The sequence below is a fragment of the Mercenaria mercenaria genome, chromosome 10 (genome assembly GCF_021730395.1).
Source record: "Mercenaria mercenaria strain notata chromosome 10, MADL_Memer_1, whole genome shotgun sequence".
NCBI classification, from domain to species: domain Eukaryota; kingdom Metazoa; phylum Mollusca; class Bivalvia; order Venerida; family Veneridae; genus Mercenaria; species Mercenaria mercenaria.
The window spans coordinates 33305026-33330531 of NC_069370.1; the positions used below are offsets into that span (position 1 = coordinate 33305026).

At 35.3% G+C, this 25506-nt stretch overlaps 1 protein-coding gene across 2 annotated transcripts in view; it reads left to right on the forward strand.

The window, feature by feature from the left end:
• The first annotated feature begins 482 nt into the window (after positions 1–482).
• Positions 483–25506, forward strand: part of LOC128559864 (uncharacterized) — a 44857-nt gene continuing 19833 nt past the window's right edge. Inside the window, exons 1-2 of one of the 2 annotated variants that reach the window (XM_053552662.1) lie at positions 483–678; positions 2246–2346. In XM_053552662.1, coding sequence (XP_053408637.1) covers positions 2283–2346 — 64 coding nt within the window. In that variant the 5' untranslated portion in view covers positions 483–678; positions 2246–2282. Of the gene's footprint in view, positions 679–2245; positions 2426–25506 lie in introns of both variants that reach the window. The other variant, XM_053552661.1, reaches the window with a different exon arrangement.

Genomic DNA, 25506 nt, shown 5'->3' on the forward strand with positions numbered 1-25506 from the left:
TTATTTTGCTTCGTTGCGTTATATGCTTTCAGAGGATCTTCTTACATGTTTTAGTTATATTATTATATATAAGAGCATATTAGAATCGAAATAATGTATAGCAATATCGTGTTTTACTTGAGTTGATACACTCAAATCGGTTATACGTCCCTAGAATAATTCACTCGAGCTATACCCTAGTGAAATTATTCCGCGGACGTGTAACCTATTTTGCATTAATAACATTAAAACGTTGTTCTGCACGTTATTTCCAAAATAATACCGTATAAATAATCGTATGTAAGTTAAAACAACAGACGTGCAGTATCGCTTTGATTTAACAAACTTTTTGAATGTTTATCAAAGTCAACTGATATTTTTATCTATAAAGGAAGAATATTTCACCAATATTCGAAACCATGCATGCATATTATATTTAAAATCTCACAAATTTAACCTCAGTTTATCGATACGGATAGTGATATATATTCAAAATGTTCTTATCCGAGATTCAAGTATTTTAGGATATTTACTTCCGTTTGTAAACGTGCAATTTAATAAACTAAGATTTATATTCGAACGGTTTCAACTTGTTATCAGTTCTAAATGATATTAAATACAGAAGGTCAAGTATGATTCTTCTAATTTGGGATATTTTGTCGATTTTTTGCCAGTTTCAAGAGCTAAAAGGCTTGCAAGGTAGGCCATTGTTTCTTTAGAATTCAAAACTACTTTGAGTCCAGATATGAAAAGAGCTAGTGTATTTTCCTTTGCCTAAATCATTTTCATTTAGGTTGCCTCCGTATTAAAGGATCACACTGAGTTGTCCTTATTGCTATTGGCGGTTATATTTGATTTTGCTTATTTGATAGAATGATATTTAAACAAGAAAGAGATCAAACATACAAGAATTCATCGCATTATATAATTACTTTAATTACGAAAACATTTTTATGTGAAAAGTATATAAAGATAAAGGCAAGTATTGAAATATATCCAACAGAAGTACTTTAGGGAGGGATATCAATATAATTTTCTTAAAAATAACACCGAACCTGTAATTTGATAAAATAACGCATGATTCAAGTTTATGCGTGGCTTCACCTATACATTATATATATTATTTTGTTTCGTATCAACAATTACATCTACAGACATCATTTTCAATTTTATCAAGTATTTCAATGATGGGAAAATCAGACATAGCAAGTTAGCCAATATGTCTACTTAGGAAATAAAATGATATCTTCAGGCCTTGATCCAGGGCCGGGCCAAAGGTGCTCGTACCCCTTCCAGACCCACCCCTTCCCACCCCACAGCTCGCAATTTCAAAATATTAGAAGAGGAGACATCCCCCCGCCCCCCATTTACATCAGCGGGTGGTCGCCTCGCCGTTGACGCCTTCGTTCTTAACTAGTGCCCTAACCTTCCTGCACAATCAAATAATTCTGGATTCGGGCGTGACGATTACAAATCAAATAGGATAAATAGGATTTCGGCTACATTTACGTTCTCAAAATGTGAGTTTCTAGTTATGTTTTTGTACAGGAAATAAATATATTAATTGTATTTGATGTGCTCGTGGTACCGACTTTATATTAGTTCTCATAGTACAAGTAGTGAAAGATCTATTATACAATTTTCAGTCAACCCTTGCCTTTGTCTAGCCACCTTATGCAATAGAAGAGACACTTCTTCGTTTTGAAATAATTTAATTAAGTGGATTTTAAAGAGAGAAATTCTCTTATTCTAAATCAAATTGTTTCCTACGGTGTCCCGTTAGGGTCATCGCCAAGTAAAATTACACCAAAAGCACAAAAGCACAGTACTACGATGATGAAATGTCAAAACAACGATACCACGATGATGAAAACTCGAAACTGCGATTGTGAAAACTCGAAACAACGAAACTACGAAACTACAAAATGCGATACGAGATGCTCATTCTTGAATTCTAGCTAAATTAAATCTATTTTTTCGGCTTAACGGTAAAGAATTATTAAACACATTTGGCAGTATAATTTTGAAAAGCACCTCCTACACGTTAAAGCAATTATGTAATAACAGCCTCAGTTATTCATAAAGCCTTGATAAACCCTTTTCCATGAATCAATTTTACATCTTCTATAAGAATTCAAAAATCAGCCTCAAAATTCCTTCAATTCTTAAAATTTGAATCAGACAGGATTTCTGTATCGTCTCACTTAAGACTGCGTGAGTGGATTCACAAAATTTATTCTAGATATCCTTACACATTCTGTTTCAGCTACATCACCATACTACACATCACAAAACAGCTTAACATGGATAAATGCGGCGAACAGGTGCACCCTTTGGACGCCATCAGTAGAGTTTTCAACACTCAAAGTAAATATCGCAAAGGAATATATAACTGAAGATTTGTGGGTAGGGTATCACTTAGCGGACGCAACATTTGATTTCCTAGGTATGATAACTGATGTTAAAATTAAAACCTGTCTTTATAGAAAACATTATCGATGTAGTTTATACATTGCATGTTATTGAATCCATTTATTTTGTTAAAAGCACTGATCTCTGGATTTTGGCTTAAACCGTTCTTTCTTTATAATTGAAGTTTGGTAATATTATAAACATTAGTTTTTTGTTTCTGAACTAACTTAACAATGCAAAATCAAGAAAAAAGAAGCTCATGCCTTGCATGGCTATTTAGTTGTGCTCCGGACACGAAATATGATGGCCAATTTTGACCTTTTAGCTGAATTTGTGACGGATGTTCCTTCTTATGTGGCTACTCTTTTGCTCTCTCTATTTTCTTTTGGCCACGTAAAAGAAAACTAGCCACATAAAAGCCTACGGAGTAAATGATATTAAATAAATTGTACAGTTGCCTAATGTTCCTATAGCTACCTGATTATGCAAATGTAAGCTCGGACAGACGCACGCGTTATCACATTATACGTCGAGTATTTTTTTTTCAAAACGGGCGTATAAAAAGCATGTCAGCTTTTCTCGTTTTGAGTTCTGCTCAACCCGGGGAGAGAGGGCGTGAACAGTAGCATGCATTTCCACTACCGTCCATGAACAGGCTCAATCAAACCGAGCCTTCAACATTTTTGTTTTTGTCGTGTTGAGCGACCTGTGGAGTTTCCACTTTTCTATTTTGGTAGGTTTAAGTACAATTGCTCTTTATTACGGATAGTATGTTATTTCTGACCCTCAGCTGTTTAGTGTATTCATTTTAACGTCAATACATGTTACATACATTTTGTTAGATTGAATATGTATCTTCGCTGTGTGTCAGTACATGCGTTACTTCGTTTTGGGCATCTTTGTCTGATGTCCAGTCATATATGGCCCGGCATGCATGGAGCGGTATGTTGTTTAATTTTCGCACTTGATAAAGCCATTGAAATGCTGATAACACATAATACTCTCGGTATTGTTACCAATTTGGCATCAAAATTCTGTTTTCACACTTTTTTCATTTTGTTTGTTCTATTTGGGATGTCAATTTGAGATCATTGCTTGAAAAACGTATCATACATCTAACGTATGTCTTTCATTATTACGCTTCCACACTAAAAAGTACTATTGTATTAAATCCTGTATATATGGATAGTCAGTAGTCCGTGCTATAGATCGATCTATATTCAACACAAGTTTACTTGGCTAATAAGTCAAAATTTGTAACATAAAGCTGTAATTTGAAGTAATGTTATTAAAATACGTATTAAAGGACTTACCGATCAATAGTCAAAACTCAGCTCTCGGTTTTTTGTTAGTTTTTACTGTTGACAGTCATGCTATTCAAATACTGATCTACAAAATTTCTTAATGTTCTCAATATAAGTCTTTAACTGTACATGTAAAAGATATGAAAGAATATTGAAATTAAAATATCGATTATAGCTCTGTTATCGGTGATCCTAATCGTTGTGTTATTATTGTCCTAGATTCGAAGGATGGTCGCATGAGGTCGCATTAATTATAACAAGTATGGTATTGATATCTCACATCTCCGAGCGATCAGTATAGGCAGAAGTTTGTAAGGAGAAATTGAAACTCGATATCTCGTACTCGCTTACTTCGAAATTCCGTTCATATGAAATTCTTTTTCAAAGCTGTTTATAAGAAAGATATGGAGCAAATATGGAAACAATCGAACATACTTTAACAACCGAACATACTTTACTTAAAGGCTCAAATTGCCTTTGTTTAAAATGCGGATGCCACATTTTCTGTTTTGAACATACTATACAGTTATTTCTTGTTAAATCCTATTTCTGATAATTACAGTGGCGCCTGCGAGTTTGTTCCTCGAGTTTGCATGAAAACGCGAGCAACACGCGTGTTGATGGCGAAACGTGTCAAAGTGTTGCACGGTTAAAAACGCGTGCATAAACGTGAAATACTTATTGCGCATGCTCATCGTGCAGCGTGAGCTGCCGCGCAAATAAATGTTCTCCTGCGCATGCCCAGCGTGCCAAACCGTGAAGGTTAAATGCGCATGCTCAGCGTGCGAAACCGAGCATTAAATGCGCATGCTCAGCGTGCAATTGATTTCTGTAAAAAGTATACATGTACTCATCGGTTCTAGTTTGAAAGGCGATATTTCTTGCTAACTGGTATTATTGATTTGAAAATTTACTCTTTCATCATTTAAGTATTTTAAAAGATTTTTTTTTGTAAACGGTATACCCGGAAAGTACCGTGTACTGGGACAGGATCTACGTCAATGTTGTTTACGTCATAAATAAAATGGCGGCAGTTCCACTGCATATCAAAGCGGCGATACTGAAATTACATCGCCAAGGATTGGATTCGCCTTCAATCAGTGAAGTTTTGAAATGTAATTACAGTTACGTGGTTACCGCACGAGGTATCAGGAAATTGATTAAAAAGTGTGCTTCCAGGAATTTACAACAGCCACAGGCGTCAGGATTTCAGCGGGCAACGCGTGTGAAGAAACTGAAAGTGGAAGAGGTTCACTTACAATATATTAACTTTGCACTACAGAAAAATTCAAATTTGACAGCGCCAGAAATAAAGAGGAAACTTTTAGATGTTTTCGGGTTAGACCTGTCAGTTAGTAGGATTAAATTCTACAGAAGAAAATTAGGATGGAGTGCCAATATGACAGGGTACTGTCAAATGATCTCGGACAAAAACAAAAAGTTTCGGAAAAGATGGTCATTGTACATGCTATCGACAAAGGAAGACTTCACTGATGTTATTTTCACTGACGAGTCAACAATTGAAATGTGTTCAGCAGGCAGCTTAACTTTTCACTGTAAAGGTTCAGCTATGGACAAGATTCCCTCAAAGGCTCCAAAACCAAAACATTCATATAAGGTAACATGCAAGTTGTTTTTCTTTAATAAAATTGTAGTCGAATTAATCCGACATATGGTTTGTTTTGTATCGTGATGGTCAAACTTAAACTGCAGTGGCTGCAAAAGTCAAACATTAAACAGGCTGGTAACATTGCCCGATCCGGCTTTCGACATAAAACTAATATTTCTTGAAAAATAGTAAAGATATTTCTTTCAAACTTGGTCCATTTATTAAGCATTTCATATGATACAAATTAAAATAAAAAATAACTTGGTTGCCTTCAGTTTTGGTACAAGTATTTCACCTTTTCAGATTTTTATGACGTATAATATTTGAAGTAAAAAATAATATGTTCTAACGTTAAGTTTAAAACAAAAAAGGGTTCAATGGCTTTCTAATGCTGTAAATTATTGCGCTAGTACATGAATGTATACATTTTACTGTGCTTTCACTAACAACATTATAGAAAAATGTAAGTTGTAAAAAAATGTTTATACATCTGCACTAGAAACAAAGTTTTAACCGTAAATACAAGTATAGAATAAAGGTTTTGGCGCACAAGTTTTGAGCAATAGAAACCCATTGAACCATTTTCTGTTTTAAACATTGCATTAAAACATAATTTTTTGGGACCTCAAAATTTATGCATCATAAAAACCTGAAAAAGGGAAGTAATTCTAACAAAACTGAAGGCAACAAAGTTATTTCTACCTTAGTATGTTATGCTTAATTAATGGACCAAGTTTGAAAGAAATATCTTCATTCTTTTTCAAGAAACATTAGTTTTTATGTCTAAAGCCCTATCGGGCAATGTTACCAGCCTGTTAAAAGCAGCCACACAGCGACATTATGCTTGGCTAAGATAATAATACAGTGGGTAGGCTCTTTATCACAGGAGTCTGAAATTCTGTCAGTCTATCTTTATAAAAATACCCCCTGTACTGGTAAAAAAAACTATGAATATATATAAGTAGTTGATAAACCAGGGATTTTTTAAGGCTGATTTTGGGGCCAAATATGGGCATATTTTCCCAATTCTGAGGTTTAAATTTCCCAAAATTTTACTGACCGTTGAGTGTCTGCGATTTTCTCACTGAAGAAATACCAGAAAATTTAGAAGACGCTTTCAAAAGACAAAAAGTATAATACAAAAGACTTGTAATATGATGACACCAAACGTAACAATGCTGAAATAAAGGTTGTATGATGGTTAAACTTATTTTTTAGCTCGACTTTACGAAGTATATGGAGAGCTATCCTACTCCCCCCGGCGTCGGCGTCTTTTCGCGTCCCCACCTTGGTTAAAGTTTTGGTGCACTTTCTCTTTTTTCAACTTATCTCCGTAATTACTTGATGGATTTGATTCATACTTGAAATACTTATTCCTCATCATCATCCACATCATCTGACATAAGGGCCATAACTCTGGCACCAATATTTCATGAATTATCCCCCCTTTTCACTTAGATTTTCAGGTTAAAGTTTTGATGCACTTTCACTCTATCTCTGTTATTACTGAATGGATTTGATTCAAACTTAAAATAGTTTTTCATATGTTGGCACTGAGTTAGGGTCGCTGAACAGAGTTAAGATTATCCGGGTACATAGTGTATTTTATTAGATATATAGGAAAGATCCTGTTTGTATACAAATCCCTTGTATTTTCTATTTTGAGAACTGTTACCATGGTTAAGATTGAGTGGGCAGACGCCGACTGTCCAAGTTTTTTGTAAACAATGATTTTTTCTAACGGCTTAATTAAGAAATAATAAATATGTGCCTATATTTTATCAGTTAATAGTTAATATTTTTGGATGCATAATAATTAAATCACAAGTGCGTAGCACGAGTGATTTAATATTCGCATCCGAACGACTGCCCATATTTTATTAACTGATTATAGTGATAAAATTATTGGAACCAGTGATTTTTTTACTTTTTTTGGCAACAGCCCATGCCTTTTCAATTGGGAATTTTTAGCGCGATAAACTTCAAAATTGGGAAAAATTAACAAACCAATAAAGAAATCAGTTTGAAAAGTTTTATTTTAAGGTAAATTTATTTCATTTAAATATGCACCGAGGTTGAACAGACAGGACAGACAGGTTATTTTTTAATGTCACAGGATCTGATGGCTCAGATAGCTTAGGGTCACCATGAGCTTCTGTTGATTTCTGAGGGTCATTTTGTGGGGACTAAGATTTCTTGGACAGATCACTTTGCTTTTCTGACATTTGATTTGAATTTAATTTCTCTTTAACTTTACCAAAAGATGTTCGAATGTCCGGAGTACCGAGGGCGTGTTTAAGTTTTATTTTCTTATTATAATATTTGGAATTATGCGACATTTTTCGATAATTTAGGTAATTTTCTAACAATTTTTTTCCGACTCATTTTGACGCATGAAAAAGCGTTTAGCGACCGTGATGAAAGTCATACTAAATGCCGTACTATGCCGTGACCCGTTTTATGTAAACAACGTGCTTCGAGTTGGCAACAAAATTCTGCGAATAAACCATAATTAGAGTCGGAATTTTTATGATTATTTGCATCGTTTTAGTTCAACTTTCACAAGATATCAATCTAATTGGGAAAAATCATCTCGTTTTGGGGAATTTTTAAGCATTTTTTGGGAATTTTGACCATTTTTGTCAGTTGGGAAGACGCCGAATTTCGGAGTCAAATCGGCGCAAAAAAAATCACTGGGAACATATTTATTATTTCGATTCTAACCACGCAAATTCGTCGCATTTAACAGCACTACATTTTAGCACGATATGTCATTCGGCTGGCCATATGCTATTATAGAAACCTCCCCACGAATGGAAAGCGTTGCATAAAACGGAATTTTCCGATATTCAGCTAATTTTAATTAAAGTATTAGGTAGTTACTGCTGTAAAAATGTTATTTTCAATAACATCTTAGGTCGGATATAGAGATCAGAAGTAAATACTTCATTCAAAGTTTATATATGCAGTTTCTAAAAATAGTGCACGTCACCTACATGATGGCACTGAAACATACACGCCAGAACATTGTGGCGGCATATAAACATGTAAACACTTGAGTCTGGAAGATTGGAACATGAATTATAATTTATTTACTGACAAAGTAGAATCTAGTTGACATTTGTGGTGCCTACAACGCAGAAATTGTAAACTACACACACGGCCAGACATAGATGCACTGGTTGTGAAGTTGAAACTTACAGGGCTGAAACATTTTCTTGCGGTAAAAATATAAACAGATAAATTCATCAGTTAGAAATTGTTTGTTTCAGAAAATTTGATGATTGTACTTTTTATTACTACCTCATAGAACTGAAAAAGTCGAGTATTTAGTCGGTATATAACAGAAGCAAAGTAGAATCTCACAGTCATGTTACAATTGTAGAGTGGAATGGAAGTGCTATATTTTATCGTAGATTCATGTATAGGCGATTTCGCCATATGTTTAGCAACTGCTGCGGATCGTGTTAGAAACTTCCTTAAAACACAAATGATATCAATAATTTTTTAATCAATGGAAAGGATATGAAGCAAGCAATTTATTAATTACTTTTAATGATTATTTCGAAATAAAATTGATTAATTATGAACGGTTAAATTGCTACGCCATTAATAAAATCATGTCATTCAAAATGGTTATTCATTTTAAAAAGAGATTTTAATGAGAAAATATGAAAATTGTAAGCATTTCAAAACTTTTTGAATTTCTAAAATCCATAAATGAGGGGATAAGTTGTTTCAATCCCCGGTGATTAACTTTAATGTTATTTTCATTGGCAAACTACTTTATGTTATTATTGTAGTTGATGTCTTCAACTTTAATAACCCCTTTTGATACTTGATTTGTGTTTTGACTAGAACGTGAGATCAGCGGTTCTAAAGTGAAGTCGTATTTATCTTATGTAAACCGCTTGAGCCAGGTCCAACTTGTCGTTGCGTATGAAAAAAAATGCTTTTAACTGGTCATTTCATGCTGGAAACAGTTTTAAAAACCGGCAAAAACACAGTTTTTCATAAAAATTGCTGTTTCACTGCAAAAACGAGCAGTTTTTTTTCCTAAGGGTGCCAATCATTCGTAATAAAGGCACCCATCCTATTACAAAATAAAAAATATATATATATTTAAATAGTCTTATTTGCTTACTACTCATTGGTGAGCATTAAATTTTACTAGCATAATAATAACTCTTGTTTGAAGTATCTCGAATACTTGGCAGGCAGTGTATAATGCTGACGTTTCTTTTCCCTTTCAGGTGCACATATGGGGAGGAATTTCATACCGAGGCAGGACAAACATCTGTGTCTTCACTGGGATCATGGATTCACTAACATACCAACAGATTCTGAATGACAACCTTCTTCCTTTTGCCAGAAAAAAATTTCCTGATGGCTATCTTCTGTATCAGGTATGCTCTATTATCTATAACAGATAGGTTTTTACCAAAGAAAAAAAAATAGAACAATGGAGATTCAGAGTAAGGCCACATTTAAAGCATGTATGTTTGCTGTCTCACGACCCTACTTTGTAGCTTGCTGTACGAAGTAAAATGACAGCTATCCTACTCGACTATCCTACTCGACCCTTCATCGTGTCTTTCCACATCCCCACCTTGGTTAAAGTTTTTTTTTACACTTCCTCTTTTTTCTGCTTTTCTCTGTTATTATTTGATGGATAATGCTTAAAATACTTTTTCCTCCTTATCACCCACATCACCTTGACATTTTAGGGCCATTAATTTGACACTAATATTTAATGATTTAGTTTAGTTTAATCATATTTTATTGTTATTATCACCCAAGACATTATGTTAAATGTACATCAAAACGATAATATACAGATACATATATAAATATATATATACAACAGCAATTTATTATTACATCAAGACATAATACTGCTGTACATTAAGATAAATTCGGTATCTTTCAGTTTGTACATGTTGTAAATGTGCGATAATACGAAAGGGTTGGACCACAAGTTTTCCAACATTAGAAATCGGTCTGTCCCTTGCTGTCAAATTCATGTTGGATTAATTTAAACTAAATGACGGATTTTTGTTTGGACTAGAATGGAAAAATATATATTTATATGCTTAACAGAAAATTAATATAATTTTCAGATTTAAATTTACTTACAATTGAGCCTTACCATGAGAAAACTTACATAGTGCGCTTGCGACCAGCATGGATCCAGGCTGCAATTAGAGAAACCATTAGCAAACAGCATGGATCCTGACCAGACTGCATGGACACGCGGGCCGGTCTTGATCCCACTTTGCTGGTTTTCTCATGGCGCGGCTCATACTGTATGAGAGTTAAAATAATAAACTAAATAGAAAAAATAATCAAAAAAGGATCACAAAACAAACATAGTCAAGCATAAAATTTATCAGTACACCTTCGTCGCACCTGCTGCCGAATCCCCATGCCCAGCCCTAGCAAGTTTTGAGATCAAATAATTAGTCAAACGATCAGGAAGCTCTGCTAGAGAAATGATGTGTATTTTTTTTTCATATATATATGTTTTTACTTCTCAGATTTTGTTCATTATTGCATGACTTGTCTCCAGTTTTCACTTTAAAGTTCAGGTCTGTTATTCCTTAATGGAGTTGATCATCAACCACATTTCATGACACAACGTGCATAACTCTAGCACATATTTTTAGCTCACCTGTCACAAAGTGACAAGGTGAGCTTTTGTGATCGCGCAGTGTCCGTCGTCCGTCCGTCCGTGCGTCCGTGCGTCCGTAAACTTTTTGCTTGTGACCACTCTAGAGGTCACATTTTTCATGGGATCTTTATGAAAATTGGTCAGAATGTTCATCTTGATGATATCTAGGTCAAGTTCGAAACTGGGTCACGTGCGGTCAAAAACTAGGTCAGTAGGTCTAAAAATAGAAAAACCTTGTGACCACTCTAGAGGTCACATTTTTCATGTGATCTTCATGAAAATTGGTCAGAATGTTCATCTTGATGATATCTAGGTCAAGTTCGAAACTGGGTCACGTGCAGTCAAAAACTAGGTCAGTAGGTCTAAAAATAGAAAAACCTTGTGACCACTCTAGAGGTCACATTTTTCATGGGATCTTTATGAAAGTTGGTCAGAATGTTCATCTTGATGATATCTAGGTCAAGTTCGAAACTGGGTCACGTGCAGTCAAAAACTAGGTCAGTAGGTCTAAAAATAGAAAAACCTTGTGACCACTCTAGAGGTCACATTTTTCATGGGATCTTCATGAAAGTTGGTCAGAATGTTCGTCTTGATGATATCTAGGTCAAATTCGAAACTGGGTCACGTGCGTTCAAAAACTAGGTCAGTAGGTCTAAAAATAGAAAAACCTTGTGACCACTCTAGAGGTCACATTTTTCATGGGATCTTCATGAAAGTTGGTCAGATTGTTCATCTTGATGATATCTAGGTCAAATTCGAAACTGGGTCACGTGTGGTCAAAAACTAGGTCAGTAGGTCTAAAAATAGAAAAACCTTGTGACCACTCTATAGGTCACATTTTTCATGGGATCTTCATGAAAGTTGGTCAGAATGTTCATCTTGATGATATCTAGGTCAAGTTCGAAACTGGGTCACGTGGATTAAAAAATAGGTCAGTAGGTCTAAAAATAGAAAAACCTTGTGACCACTCTAGAGGTCACATTTTTCATGGGATCTTTATGAAAGTTGGTCAGAATGTTCATCTTGATGATATCTAGGTCAAATTGGAAACTGGGTCACGTGCCTTCAAAAACTAGGTCAGTAGGTCTAAAAATAGAAAAACCTTGTGACCACTCTAGAGGTCACATTTTTCATGGGATCTTCATGAAAGTTGGTCAGAATGTTCATCTTGATGATATCTAGGTCAAGTTCGAAACTGGGTCACGTGCGGTCAAAAACTAGGTCAGTAGGTCTAAAAATAGAAAAACCTTGTGACCACTCTAGAGGTCACATTTTTCATGGGATCTTCATGAAAGTTGGTCAGAATGTTCATCTTGATGATATCTAGGTCAAGTTCGAAACTGGGTGACGTGCGGTCAAAAACTAGGTCAGTAGGTCTAAAAATAGAAAAACCTTGTGACCACTCTAGAGGTCACATTTTTCATGGGATCTTCATGAAAAATGGTCAGAATGTTCATCTTTATGATATCTAGGTCAAGTGCGAAACTGGGTTACGTGCCTTCAAAAACTAGGTCAGTAGGTCTAAAAATAGAAAAACCTTGTGACCACTCTAGAGGTCACATTTTTCATGGGATCTTCATGAAAGTTGGTCAGAATGTTCATCTTGATGATATCTAGGTCAAGTTCGAAACTGGGTGACGTGCGGTCAAAAACTAGGTCAGTAGGTCTAAAAATAGAAAAACCTTGTGACCACTCTAGAGGTCGCATTTTTCATGGGATCTTTATGAAAGTTGGTCAGAATGTTCATCTTGATGATATCTAGGTCAAGTTCGAAACTGGGTCACGTGCCTTCAAAAACTAGGTCAGTAGGTCTAAAAATAGAAAAACCTTGTGACCACTCTAGAGGTCGCATTTTTCATGGGATCTTTATGAAAGTTGGTCAGAATGTTCATCTTGATGATATCTAGGTCAAGTTCGAAACTGGGTCACGTGCCTTCAAAAACTAGGTCAGTAGGTCTAAAAATAGAAAAACCTTGTGACCACTCTAGAGGTCACATTTTTCATGGGATCTTCATGAAAGTTGGTCAAAAACGATGTCATACTCAAAACTGGGTCATGTGGGAAGAGGTGAGCGATTCAGGACCATCATGGTCCTCTTGTTATAAATTATTCCCCAGTTTGACTTAGTATTTCCGGTAAAAGGTTTAATGTACTTGCACTCTATCTCTGTTATTACAGAATGGATTTGATTCAAACTTGGAATAGTTGTTCCGCATCATCACCCACATGACACAATCTACATAACTCTGACACAATTTTTTTTTTCATTAATTATTCCCCCTTTTCCATCTTTTTACTAAGAATTTCATTTTAAAGTTTTGATGCAATTTCACTCTAAATCTGTTATTACTGAATGGATTTCATTGAAACTTATAATGGTTGTTCTACACCTACATCTGATAATCATGACACTCAGTGCATCCCCCACTGGCAAGTTTTTTTAGTGTTTTTTTCATGAATTATTCCCCCTTTTTATTTAGAAATTCAGGTTTAAATTTTAAACTCTATCTCTGTTTTTACCAAACAGATTTGAATCAAACTTAAAATAGTTGTTCAACTTGATCACCCACACTATATGCACACTAGTTGCATGACCTGGCACATCTTGTCATGAATTATTCCCCTTTTTTGCTCAGAGTTACAGGTTAATTTTTATGCATTTTCACTGAATCTCAGTTGTTTCTTTTTTAAACATTTCAGCATTAGACTCAAACTTTGAAGTAGTATTTCCACATCATATGACACAAGATGCATAACTCACCAATATTTTATGAATTTTGCTTTGGATATACTTATATTATGTTTTTATACACTATATCTTTACCTCTCTTATTACTTGATATTTTTGACACAGACTCAGTGCAGTATCTTCATCCACCACCATTGGAGTCATTAAACACTCCAGTGACAGCTCCAGTTTCCTCAGATGTTTTTTTTACAATCCAGCATCACAATAGTCGAGTATGCTGACTGCTGTAACAGCTCTTGTTAAAGTTTTTTTTTTTCTGGTGGTGGTTATGCTTTAACCAGTTGATACATGATCTTTAAGAATATTTCATTTTTAAAAATAAGATGAAATTGTATTCTTTGTATATTAAATAGATGAAATTGAATAATCCAGTTTAATCTTTCTTACTCATTATTTTGCTTACTTGAAATATGGCACTTGACATAATTATGGCAATTAAAAAAAAAATGACCTGCATTGTACATTTTGTACAATAAAAACTTTGGGCTCAGCATTTTAAGTGGGTAGAAAAGGAAGGCAGCAAACAAAAAATTTTAAATTGGCCTAACTCCCTCTGTGGTCTTAGACCATATTTTCTACCCAAGTAAATTCAAGTTCTACTTTAACACTTACCATGAAGGTCATGGTTAGTTCTGCCGTTGGGACCAGTGTATATCTTTATCAGCCTGCTCATCCGAACAGTCTGATATGATCTGTTTAGCAATATAGATCCTTTTAGCAACAACCTGTTCAAATTAGCAGTGAATTGTGCTTTCCAAACTGAAATATGGGCAAGTCTATTATAGAAATTAAGAGGGTAAGAATTAATAGTTACTGTTAGTATGTTTGTATTCTTGAAATCTAGGTTGGATTTTCAGTCTGATCTGGGATCGAAATATAGTTCACTGCCAGGGTTACGTTGAAGAAAACACATTTAAATAATTACTCTTAATTTCTGTCTGATCATGCTAATACTGTGAAACTAAGAGATCCTAGGAGAAGCCATTAGGAGGTAATATGGTCTGTGATTGTGTGTCTTTACAGAGTGGTTTCTCTTATTGTTTTAGTGCAACATGATGCTTATGTAATGCAAAGATTTTTACACAATGACTTGCAGTGTGCTGAAACACATTAATTGTATATAGAACAATATTTTAATCTAATGTGGCCAAGAATGGATTTCAGGATTTTACTTTAAAGCTTTTCCCAATTTCAGGACAATGATAGCAAACACAGAAGCAGGACAACCACTGAATGGCTAAACACTAACAATGTGGATACGTTTACAACGCCTGCCTCATCTCCTGACATCAATCCCATTGAGAATGTTTGGGCAGCATTGAAAGACTACCTAAAAAGAGTAGAAAAACCTAAAACAAAAGAGGGACTTGTTACTGGCATAAAGAACTTTTGGAAAACATTGACACCTGATAAGTGTGGCAAGTACATTGACCACATTCACAAAGTTCTACCAGTGGCAATACTGAACAATGGGTATGCAACCGGATATTGAAACTGAGCTCTGCAATTATTTGAGCAAGTTACTGGTTTCAGTGAATTATATTTGAAATCATTGTTTCAGCTTTAAATTACTTTGCAACCACCTTCTGTATTAAAAAAAAAATACATATTTCTTTATGCTGAAGTGTAATGTGTTGGTTACTGATTTAAGCAAAATTTTAGAAAATATTAATTAAATTATTCTTTGTCAGAGTCACAGAGGTCAAATGCTTAATTCGAGAATAACTTTTTCAGGAGCATTTCTTCTTTATGCATGGAGGGATTTTAATGTAACTTGGCACAAATGCTTACCACCATTAGGCACTCTTGTTTTTAGAATTGTGTCTTTTTGTTGTTACATGTACTATAAATAGCTTATAATAATTTGTAACTTATTTGTTACCGGCCTTAAGGAAAAATCGAGACATTTTCTGTGGTACAACTTGCATGTTACATCCAATTTTTAGCTCACCTGAGCACAAAGTGCTCAAAGGTGAGCTTTTGTGATCGCCCTGTGTCTGTCGTCATCAGTCGTCCGTCCGTTCGTCGTCAATAATTTGACTGTTAACACTCTAGTGGTCACAATTTTGGCCCAATCTTAATGAAATTTGGTCAGAATGTTACCCTCAATAAAATCTTGGACGAGTTCGATATTGGGTCATCTGGGGTCAAAAACTAGGTCACCAGGTCAAATCAAAGGAAAAGCTTATTGACACTCTAGAGGTCACAATTTTGGCCCAGTCTTAATGAAACTTGGTCAGAATATTACCCGCAATAAAATCTTGGGACGAGTTTGATATTGGATCATCTGGGGTCAGAAACTAGGTCACCAGGTCAAATCAAAGAAAAAGCTTGTTAACACTGTAGAGGTCACAATTTTGGCCCAATCTTAATGAAACTTGGTCAGAATGTTACCCTCTATAAAATCTTGGACAAGCTTGATATTGGGTCATCTGGGGACAAAAACTAGGTCACCAGGTCAAATCAAAGGAAAAGCTTGTTATTGTCCAATTTATTTGACCTGTCAAAAAATGGACCCGGCTTTCATTATATTCTGTTCGAGCCTATATAAGATTAACATGAAAGCCGGGAACATGTTTTGACAGGTCAATTAAATAGTACAATAACAGTCTAGAGGTCACAATTCTGGCCTAGTCTTAATGAAACTTTGTCAGAATGTTACTCACAATAAAATCTTGAAAAAATTCGATACTGGGTCATATGGGGTCAAAAAACTAGGTCACCAGGTCAAATCAAAGGAAAAGCTTATTAACGCTGTAGAGGTCACATTTATGACTGTATCCTCATGAATATTGGTCAGAATGCAGGCCTTTTTTTTTCATCAATTTGGGAATGCCACCGACACCAGTGGAATTGGGAAAATGCTCTCGGAAATGGTCTTAATTGGGAGTTTGCAAATTACCAAAATCTACATAAATGTGTTTTTGTGTGAAATATTAATGAACTGCATTTCAGTAATTGTTCAACAGTTTTATAATTTACCTAAATATACATACAAATTAGGAAAACTATCTTAAAACAGCAAAAACCCTAAAAGGTGTAATCATTTGGGAATTTTAAAATTAAATTCAACTTTGGGAAAAAACGTACTTTTTTGCATTGGGATTACCTCCTTTTACAGGAGGTAGATTTATAGGGGAAAAAGCCCTGGAATGTTAATCTTGATGATCTGTAGGTCAAGTTCAAATCTTGACCAGGTGGGGTCAAAAACTAGGTTACTAGGTCAAGTCAAAGAAAAAGCTTGTTAACACTCTTAGAGGCCACATTTATTACTGTATCTTCATGAAACTTGGTCAAAATGTTAATCTTGATGATCTCAAGGTCAAGTTCGAATCTTGGTCATGTAGGTTCAAAAACTAGGGCACTGGGTCAAACCAAAGGAAAAGCCAGTTAACACTTCAGAGATCACATTTATGACCATATCTTTATGAAACTTGGTCAGAATGTTAATCTTGATGATCTTTAGGTCAGTAGGTCAGGTGAGCGATACAGGGCCTTCATGGCCCTCTTGTTTGTGTATTTTGTCCTATCTGTATGTGGTAAAGAGTGTTATTTTGGACTTATACAGATTTTTATACATGTATAAATAACTACACCTTTTTGTTAATTGGCCAAAAAATGCTATGTCAAAACAACAATAGATTTTTTATACAAATTTTAATCCAAGTGTTTTGTTATAACATATTGTATATTTTTTTTTATAGTACAGTATTGTTTACACATTATTGACAAGTATCAGTTCATTATGTTATACTGCAGTACTTAGAAAAAATTAGGTGCCTTCCAGTTGGGGACTTTGTATTGCACGCAAAATTTCTTTCATTTCACTTGTTTCTTCATGCATAGTGGGATTTTCTTATTACTTTGCATGACTGTTCACATTTTCGAGACGGAGTGTCATGCACAAGAACCAAATCACTAGGTTAAAGGTCAAGGTCACACAGGCTAAAGGTCAGATACAAGAATGACATTGTCTGGAGCATGTTTCTTCATGCTTAAGGGGGATTTTGATGTAACTTGGCACATGTATTCAACACCATGAGGCAACTTTGTTTTCTAGAATTACTTCCCTTTGTTGTTACCTACTATAGGTAGCTTATATAGTATTTTTAGATCTTTTGTGATCGCCCTGTGTCCGTCATCCGTCTGTCATTGTCAAAAATTTGACTGTTAACACTCTAGGTCACAATTTTGGCCCAATCTGAATGAAACTTGGTCAGAATGTTACCCTCAATAAAATCTTGGACAAGCTTGATATTGGGTCATCTGGGTCACCAGGTCAAATCAAAGGAAAAGCTTTTTAACATTAGAAGTTTGAAACTCATGGGAATTTATCAGAATGTTTGTCCTGATGAGGTCTAGGTCAGGTTCTAATCTGGGTCATATGAGGTCCAAAACTAGGTCACCAGGTCAAATCAAAGGTAAAGCTTGTTAGCAATCTAGAGGTTAAATTAATGACTGTATCTTCATGAAACTTGGTCAGAATGTTAATCTTGATGATTTTAAGGTCAAATTGGAATCTGGGGTCGAACACTAGGTCACCAGGTCAATCAAAAGAAAAGCTAGTGAACACACTAGACCACATTCATTACCATACCTTTATGAAACTTGGTCAGAATGTTAATCTTAAATTGTGTAAGGTGAGGTCAAAATTAGGTCACCAGGTCAAATCAAAAGTAAAGCTTGTTAACAATCTAGAAGCCACATTTATGAGTGTATCTTCATGAAAGCTGGTCAGACTGTTAAATCTTGATGATCTTGGGGTCAAGTTCGAATCTAGGTCATGTGGGGTCAAAAACTAGGTCACTAAATCAAATTAAAGGAAAAAGGTAGTTAACACTCTAGAGAAAACATTTATGACCATATTTTAATGAAACTTTGTCAGAATGTTTATCTTGATGAATCTTTGGTTCAGTAGGTAAGGTGAGCGATACAGGACCTTCATGGCCCTCTTGTTTTTTATTACTGGCTGAGGGAAAAATGGAGACCACTTTTCTATGGTACAACATAAATTTTACATCCAATTTTTAAGTGTATTCTGACCTATTTCTACCTGGTAAGAATTTATTCGAGGAATTATATTCTATAGACTTTTTTTTAATTGGTCGAAAGAATTACATATGCAAATACAGATACTAGTATAGATCAGTTCTGACACTGCCAAATGGTAATAAATTTAACGTTTTTAGACAGCTGGCAGGCTCCATATTCTACCAGTGGGCATGCAGAAAGTATTTCTCCTTATTTTGTTGATACAAAGATGATGTCAGAATAGCTAGTTTTGTAAAGTTATGTAATGTATACTGTATTCCTTGTTCTGCAGTACAGAATGTATTAGTTTAGAAGTTCTGGTTTCCACATTTTCTCCTTATTCTGAACATAATTGTACCCCCCGACAACAAAGTTGTAAGGGGGGGTGTATACTGGTTTCAGGTTGTCTGTCTGTCTGTCTGTCCGTAGACGCAATCTTGTGCGCACCATCTCTCCTTATCCCCTTGACAGAATTTAATGAAACTTCACACAAGTGATCAGTACCAACAGTAGTTGAGCATGGGGCATGTTAGGTTCTTTTAGAAAAAAATTGCAGAGTTATGGGACTTCCTCATTGTCAAAAAAAAAAAAACCAACACAATTCACAAGTTATATCTTTGTTTTTTTTGTTACTATACTATATACATAGACACAATCTTGTGCACTTTGTTTTTTTTGTTACTATAATATGTACATAAACACAATCTTGTGCTCACCATCTCTCCTCATCCCTTTGACACAATTTACTGAAACTTCACACAAGTGATCAGTACCAACAGTAGTTGTGCATGGGGCATGTTAGGTTCTTTTAGAAAAAAAAAATTGCAGAGTTATGGGACTTCCTCATTGTCCAAAAAAAAAACCCAACACAATTCACTACATGTTGCTCTGAATTTGTCTAGTGTGGTTTATTTGGCTGACTTTATTACTTCCTCAATCAAAAGTTCTATATGTTCATTGACAATTATCTAAGGTACAGTAAAACATTTTTATACGCCCGTTTGAAAAACGGGACAAATTATGGGAACACCCAGCCGGCGGGCGGCGTCCGCAGACATTGTCCGGAGCATATCGTCTAAAGGCATGGAGGGATATTGATGAAACTTGGCACAATTGTTCAACATCATGAACGGAGTGTCATGCGCAAGAACCAGGTCCCTATGTCTAAGGTCAATGACACACTTCGAGGTTAAATGAGAACAAGAATTACTTTGTACCGAGCATATATCTTCTTCATGCATGAAGGGATTTTGATTTAACTTGGCACAAATGTTCACCATCATGAGATGGAGTGTCATGCGCAAGAACCAGGTCCTATGTCTAAGGTCAAGGTCACACTTGGAGGTCAAAGGATGCAAGAATGAAATATTTGTCCACAGCATTTCTTCTTTATGCATGGAGGGATTTTGATAAAACTTTGCACATCTGTTTACCATCATGTGACGGAGTGTCATGTGCAAGAACCAGGTCCCTAGATCTAAGGTCAAGGTCACACATTTAAAGAAGACAGTAATTTTAAGCTCACCTGAACCAAAGGTTCATGGTGAGCTTATGTGACCGCTCGATGTCCGCCGTTGGTTGTCCCCCTTATAAAATTGTTCAAAGAATCGAATTCTGAAAGGAAAAACTTTAAAAATCTTCTTGTTGGTCCAAAACCGCAAGGCATAGAACCTTGATATTTGGCATGTTATATTATCTAATGGTCATCTATGAAAAATGTTCAAATTATGTCCCTGGGGTAAAGGAGGCCCCAGCCCGGGGGTCAAGTTTTACAAATATAGGAAAAAACTTTAAAAATCTTCTTGTCTGAAATAACAAGAACTAGGCCTTTGATAATTCGCATGTAGCATTACCTTGCGGTTCTCTACCAAGATTGTTCAAATTATTACCCTGGGGTGAAGAGAGGTCCCACCCCGGGGGACAAGTTTTATTTAGACTTGCATGTATAGGAAAATCTTGCATGAAACTGCAAGGCTTAGGCTTTTGGTATGTAGCATTGCCTTGTGGTCCTCTACAGAATTGTTGAAATTATGCTCCTGGGGTGAAACGGCCCTGTGTTGGGTGTCCCCAGTTTTACATAGACTTATGAATTATGGGATTTTTAAAAAAAAAATCTTGTCTGAAAGTTCAAGGCCTAGGTCTTTGATATTTGGTATATAACATTGTGTGGTGGACCTCTAACAAGATTATTCAATTTATTCCCCTGGGATGAAAAAAGGCCCCGCCCTGGGGGATACTTGTTATATAGGAATAAGTACTTAAAAGATTTATCAGAATTCAACGGGTTATCAAACTTCAATTAACATTTGAACAATCTTAACAGAGGACCATTAGATGATGTCACATGTCAAATATCAAGGCCCTATCCCTTGGGGTTTTAAACAAGAATGATTTTAAAGCGTTTCCTTTTGGTAACCATGGTTCTGCATCTTATTCAATCGAACAATTTTAAAAGGTGATCACCTAAAGATCATTTCTGTAAAGTTTGTTGTAATTCTGCCCTGTTGTTTATAAGTTGTTCATGAATGCAAGTTTTCATCCATTAATATTAAATACTTTTTGAGCTAGGTGCGTCACAAGGTGAAAATGTGCAGTATTTCAAGGGCGTTAACTCTAAAACTAGGGGATGGACCCAAATGAAAAGTAGGAGGTGCTCAAGTTCATATCCTACTGACCTCAAAGTCAAACCTGACCTGTATTTCATGATGTTACACCTGTGTACCATTATGATCCTAAGCCCAAGCATTCTTAAGATATCATCCGGAAACCGTTTTACTGGTCAGTGTCACTGTGACCTTTGACCGACTGACCCCAAAATCGAACTTGACCTGTATTTTATCATGTTACACATGTGTACAAAAAATTATTATCCTAGACCCAAGCGTTCTCAAGTTATCATCCGGAAACCGTTTAAATATTTCGAGTAACTGTGACCTTGACCTCTGACCTATTGACTCCAAAGTCAAACTTGACCTGTATTTCCTGATGTTACACCTGTGTACCAAATATTATTTAAATTGGTCAAGCCTTTCATGAGGTATCATCCGGAAACCATGAAAACCAACGGACCAACATTAATCACATGAACAGAAATGTTATTTGACATGACTTTGTGCTGCATAAGGCATATACCAGAAGATAAACAGCTATCAAATATATGCATGAGCATACAGTACACTGACGAGATATAAAAAAACCCAACATACCCATGATAGTGCTCAAATTTAATTAGCACAACGGACCATAAAATGGACATAATGGATATAGAGTATCGAGATGTGTTTGTGTTGACAATTTCAAGGCGAAACTTTTTGTCTAAGAACAAAATATATTCAAGCCTTATGTTGATTGCGTTTTCATTTCTCCTCAGTGTACATGAACATACCGCAATTGTTCATAAAACTATATTCCAGGTGTTATTATTAATGAAGGAAAAAGCACACAAGAACATATCACCCAACCCGGATCTGTTTTGTTTTCAAATGATGTTACATATAATTCAACAATTTAACTTTAAAACCATGTAAATCTATAACTGATATTCAGCTTGTACATTTATTACGATTAGCCTGAGAGTCATTGTCCTCCCCATTATCTGCTATCCATTACCAGTACATAATCATTGATGGTGAAAGAAATGCGTTCATAGTGACATAATAAAGCTGTGTCGTAACTAATGGCTAAAAACAAATTATAAATATAGGTCAGTGGGTGATTTTTTTCAGGTACTGCGAAGTACTCATGACCCGAACTTCTTCCATGCAATTAATACTACAGACAACTGAGACAAGAAAAAGCTGAGGTGCAGTCTTTAGTGAAAAAATAAACATCATAGTTTGATGCCAATCTAAGAAATATTGAGATAATTTTTTCATATGGGTAATATCCCCACTCGCATCAAACACTGGAAAGTCCAAATTAGTTGAAGCAGTTTCTAATGAAATTTTCATTGCTGCCGACACTGGGTTTATGACCATTTGTCGAAAGATAAATGAAAAAATAAGACAATTAGTCAAATGGACAAACTAAAGAATGGAAGAATTGTCGAATACGACAAATGGTCGAAACATATTTTAAAATACGACACTTAACCAAATAATTGTTTGTGATATTTTCGATGTTGTGTCGCACTGCATCCTGATCTTTGGTCTATTTGATTACCTAAAACACATTCAAGAATATGTTACGCATGATTTGACCAATTAACTAGGTGAGCGAAAATCAGAATTACTCTGCGCGCATGTATACTAGCCTTCCAATATGTATATCCAGAAGCTACCGTAGAAGCCTGTTTCTTTCACCTGGCACAGGCTCATTGGGTAATGTTGGGGAGCTGGGCATGAGACAACAGTATCTGGAGGATAAGGAATTCACAATTTCATTGCGCATGTTTACGGCACTTGCATTTGTGCCACCTACGGAAGTCACAGACGTATTTTCAGAGCTATGCTAAATAAATAAATAGCACTACATACTACCTATTATGCAGTTACTCAGTCATAACTCTTTGCTTTTGATGTTTTGGACAAGTAATTCCGACAAATTTAAAAGACTTTTTGACGAAATAATTCGACACGTATATCATTTCTATCAAATATCCATTCTATCACTTGTCATATTTGATCACATGTCCATTCTACCAATTGTCTTATTCCATCATATGTCTTTCGACGTAATGTCGTGCACAGGCCGACATTGTACATGCTACAGGTTAATATGCCTATTATTTCAGGAATCACCAATATTTTAAATAAATCTTACATGTATCAAAAAGGAACTCAATTCCTCTTTGGTTTATGCAAACATATTCAAATAATATCAAAAATTACGAAATTTCTAGTGATTTAAACCTATGTTTGTACTGTAAATGATTAACGTTCACCATGTACACATGCAAATATGTGCAAGCAAGTAACTTTACACGACTGTGTACTCTGATTCATCCTCCACTATATTTGACGCGATCCTAGGAAATATTGAGATATTTTTTTCATATGGGAAATATTTCCCCACTCATGACAAACACTCAAAAGACCAAAATAGTTGAAGCAACTTCAGTGTTTTCCCTTGACTTTTGAAAATGAGGGTCATTGTGACCCCCAGTATTTCACATCTGGGGGTCATTTCTAAATTTTAGGGGTCATACAGATATACTTTTAGGATTTTGAATAAAACTTTGTTTTACTTATACTAGTGATTATACAGACTGAAGTGTTTCCTCATATTTGTCACTGTATAAAATGATAAAAACAGCTGATGTTTGACTTTTTATTTATATATGTGCTAAAATAGGTTTTAGTACTTTTAATTACCAGACAGTGTTATAGTAGAAACAGGTGATTTGAACGGCTGGGTCCTACTGTACTTGCTGCCGTCATAAACATCGTCAGCTTGCTTTGTTTTTGAGCCATTTTAATATTTTTAGTAAACAGCAGACTGATACTACTGGTACAAGTAGCGAGCAGCGATAACAACTGTTACAAAGTGTTAATCAGTCAAAGTATTGGACTGGGTATTAAATTTGTGAAATTTGAATTGACGCAAATAGACAAAATCAGTGACGCAGTCTGCATATAATTATGAAACTGAAAGTACTTTTTCAGAAAATCACTCTTTGTTTAGATTTTCAAGAAATTGCGTCCACTGTGACGCACAGAATTTACTTTTACGGGTCATTTTTCAGAAAAGTGCAACTATGACGCAGGATTTGTGCGTTAGGGAAAACCCTGCAACTTCTGATGAAATTTTAATTGCTGCCAACACTTTACATGATATTAGTTTTAATATCATTCATTTCACAAATTGATCATATATTAAAATAAAACATACATGTTTCCAAAGGCGATTCATTTCCTCATTAATCTGTGTAAAAATTATCAAATAATCGATATCCAAAATTTCGAATTTATTGGTTATTTATGTACTGTACACGATCAACGCTTACCGTGTGTTTACACAATATAAAACCAGTAACTTTACATGACTGCACATGTGTACTGTTATTAAACGTCCATTATTTTGGGATGTTTAGATTGCCAGTCCCAAATATAAACAATCTGAATGTTGAATTATTTTGACTAATATACATCAGTGACATATGCTTCTGAAAACAATACCTTAAATGTATTTATTCTGAAATTTCCATCAATATATACGGTATATATAAATTTAATGATCTAATATAAACCACTGCCTGGCCGGTGCCTCGTATCCGAAGACTACTGCACATTCAAACCATGTATTTGAAATAATACATTTACTAGAATGACGATTACACCTGATCTCCACAATCTGGTGTACTTTAAAAAGGTGAAAGTAAATGACATAACATTTATTATTTAATTATTAATAAACTTACCATGACCAAAACTTTTGCCAAATGTTGTTCTTTTTGCGCCTTTTGACTCGCGTACGAATTAATTGATATCACTGTCATCCTCTCTACTGCGGCCGTGTAGGCTACTCTTTACATGACAGGGAAGAGGCAACCATCAAACAAACATTTTTATTTTTCTGATAGATCTATTGGTAAGTCGCCTGGTGAAGTTGTCCGAATCCCTCAGACTGTTTTGATTGGATTCACGTTTAGTACACTGTTCTGATTGGCTACACGAAGACCAAAAACGGTTTTGCACGATACACGTTTCAGACGATTTTGATTGGCTGCACGTTTAGTCAATCGTGAAACGTGAAAACGTGAACCAGCCGAGCCACGAGCGAGCTTAAACGTGTACACGGGGAACAAACACGC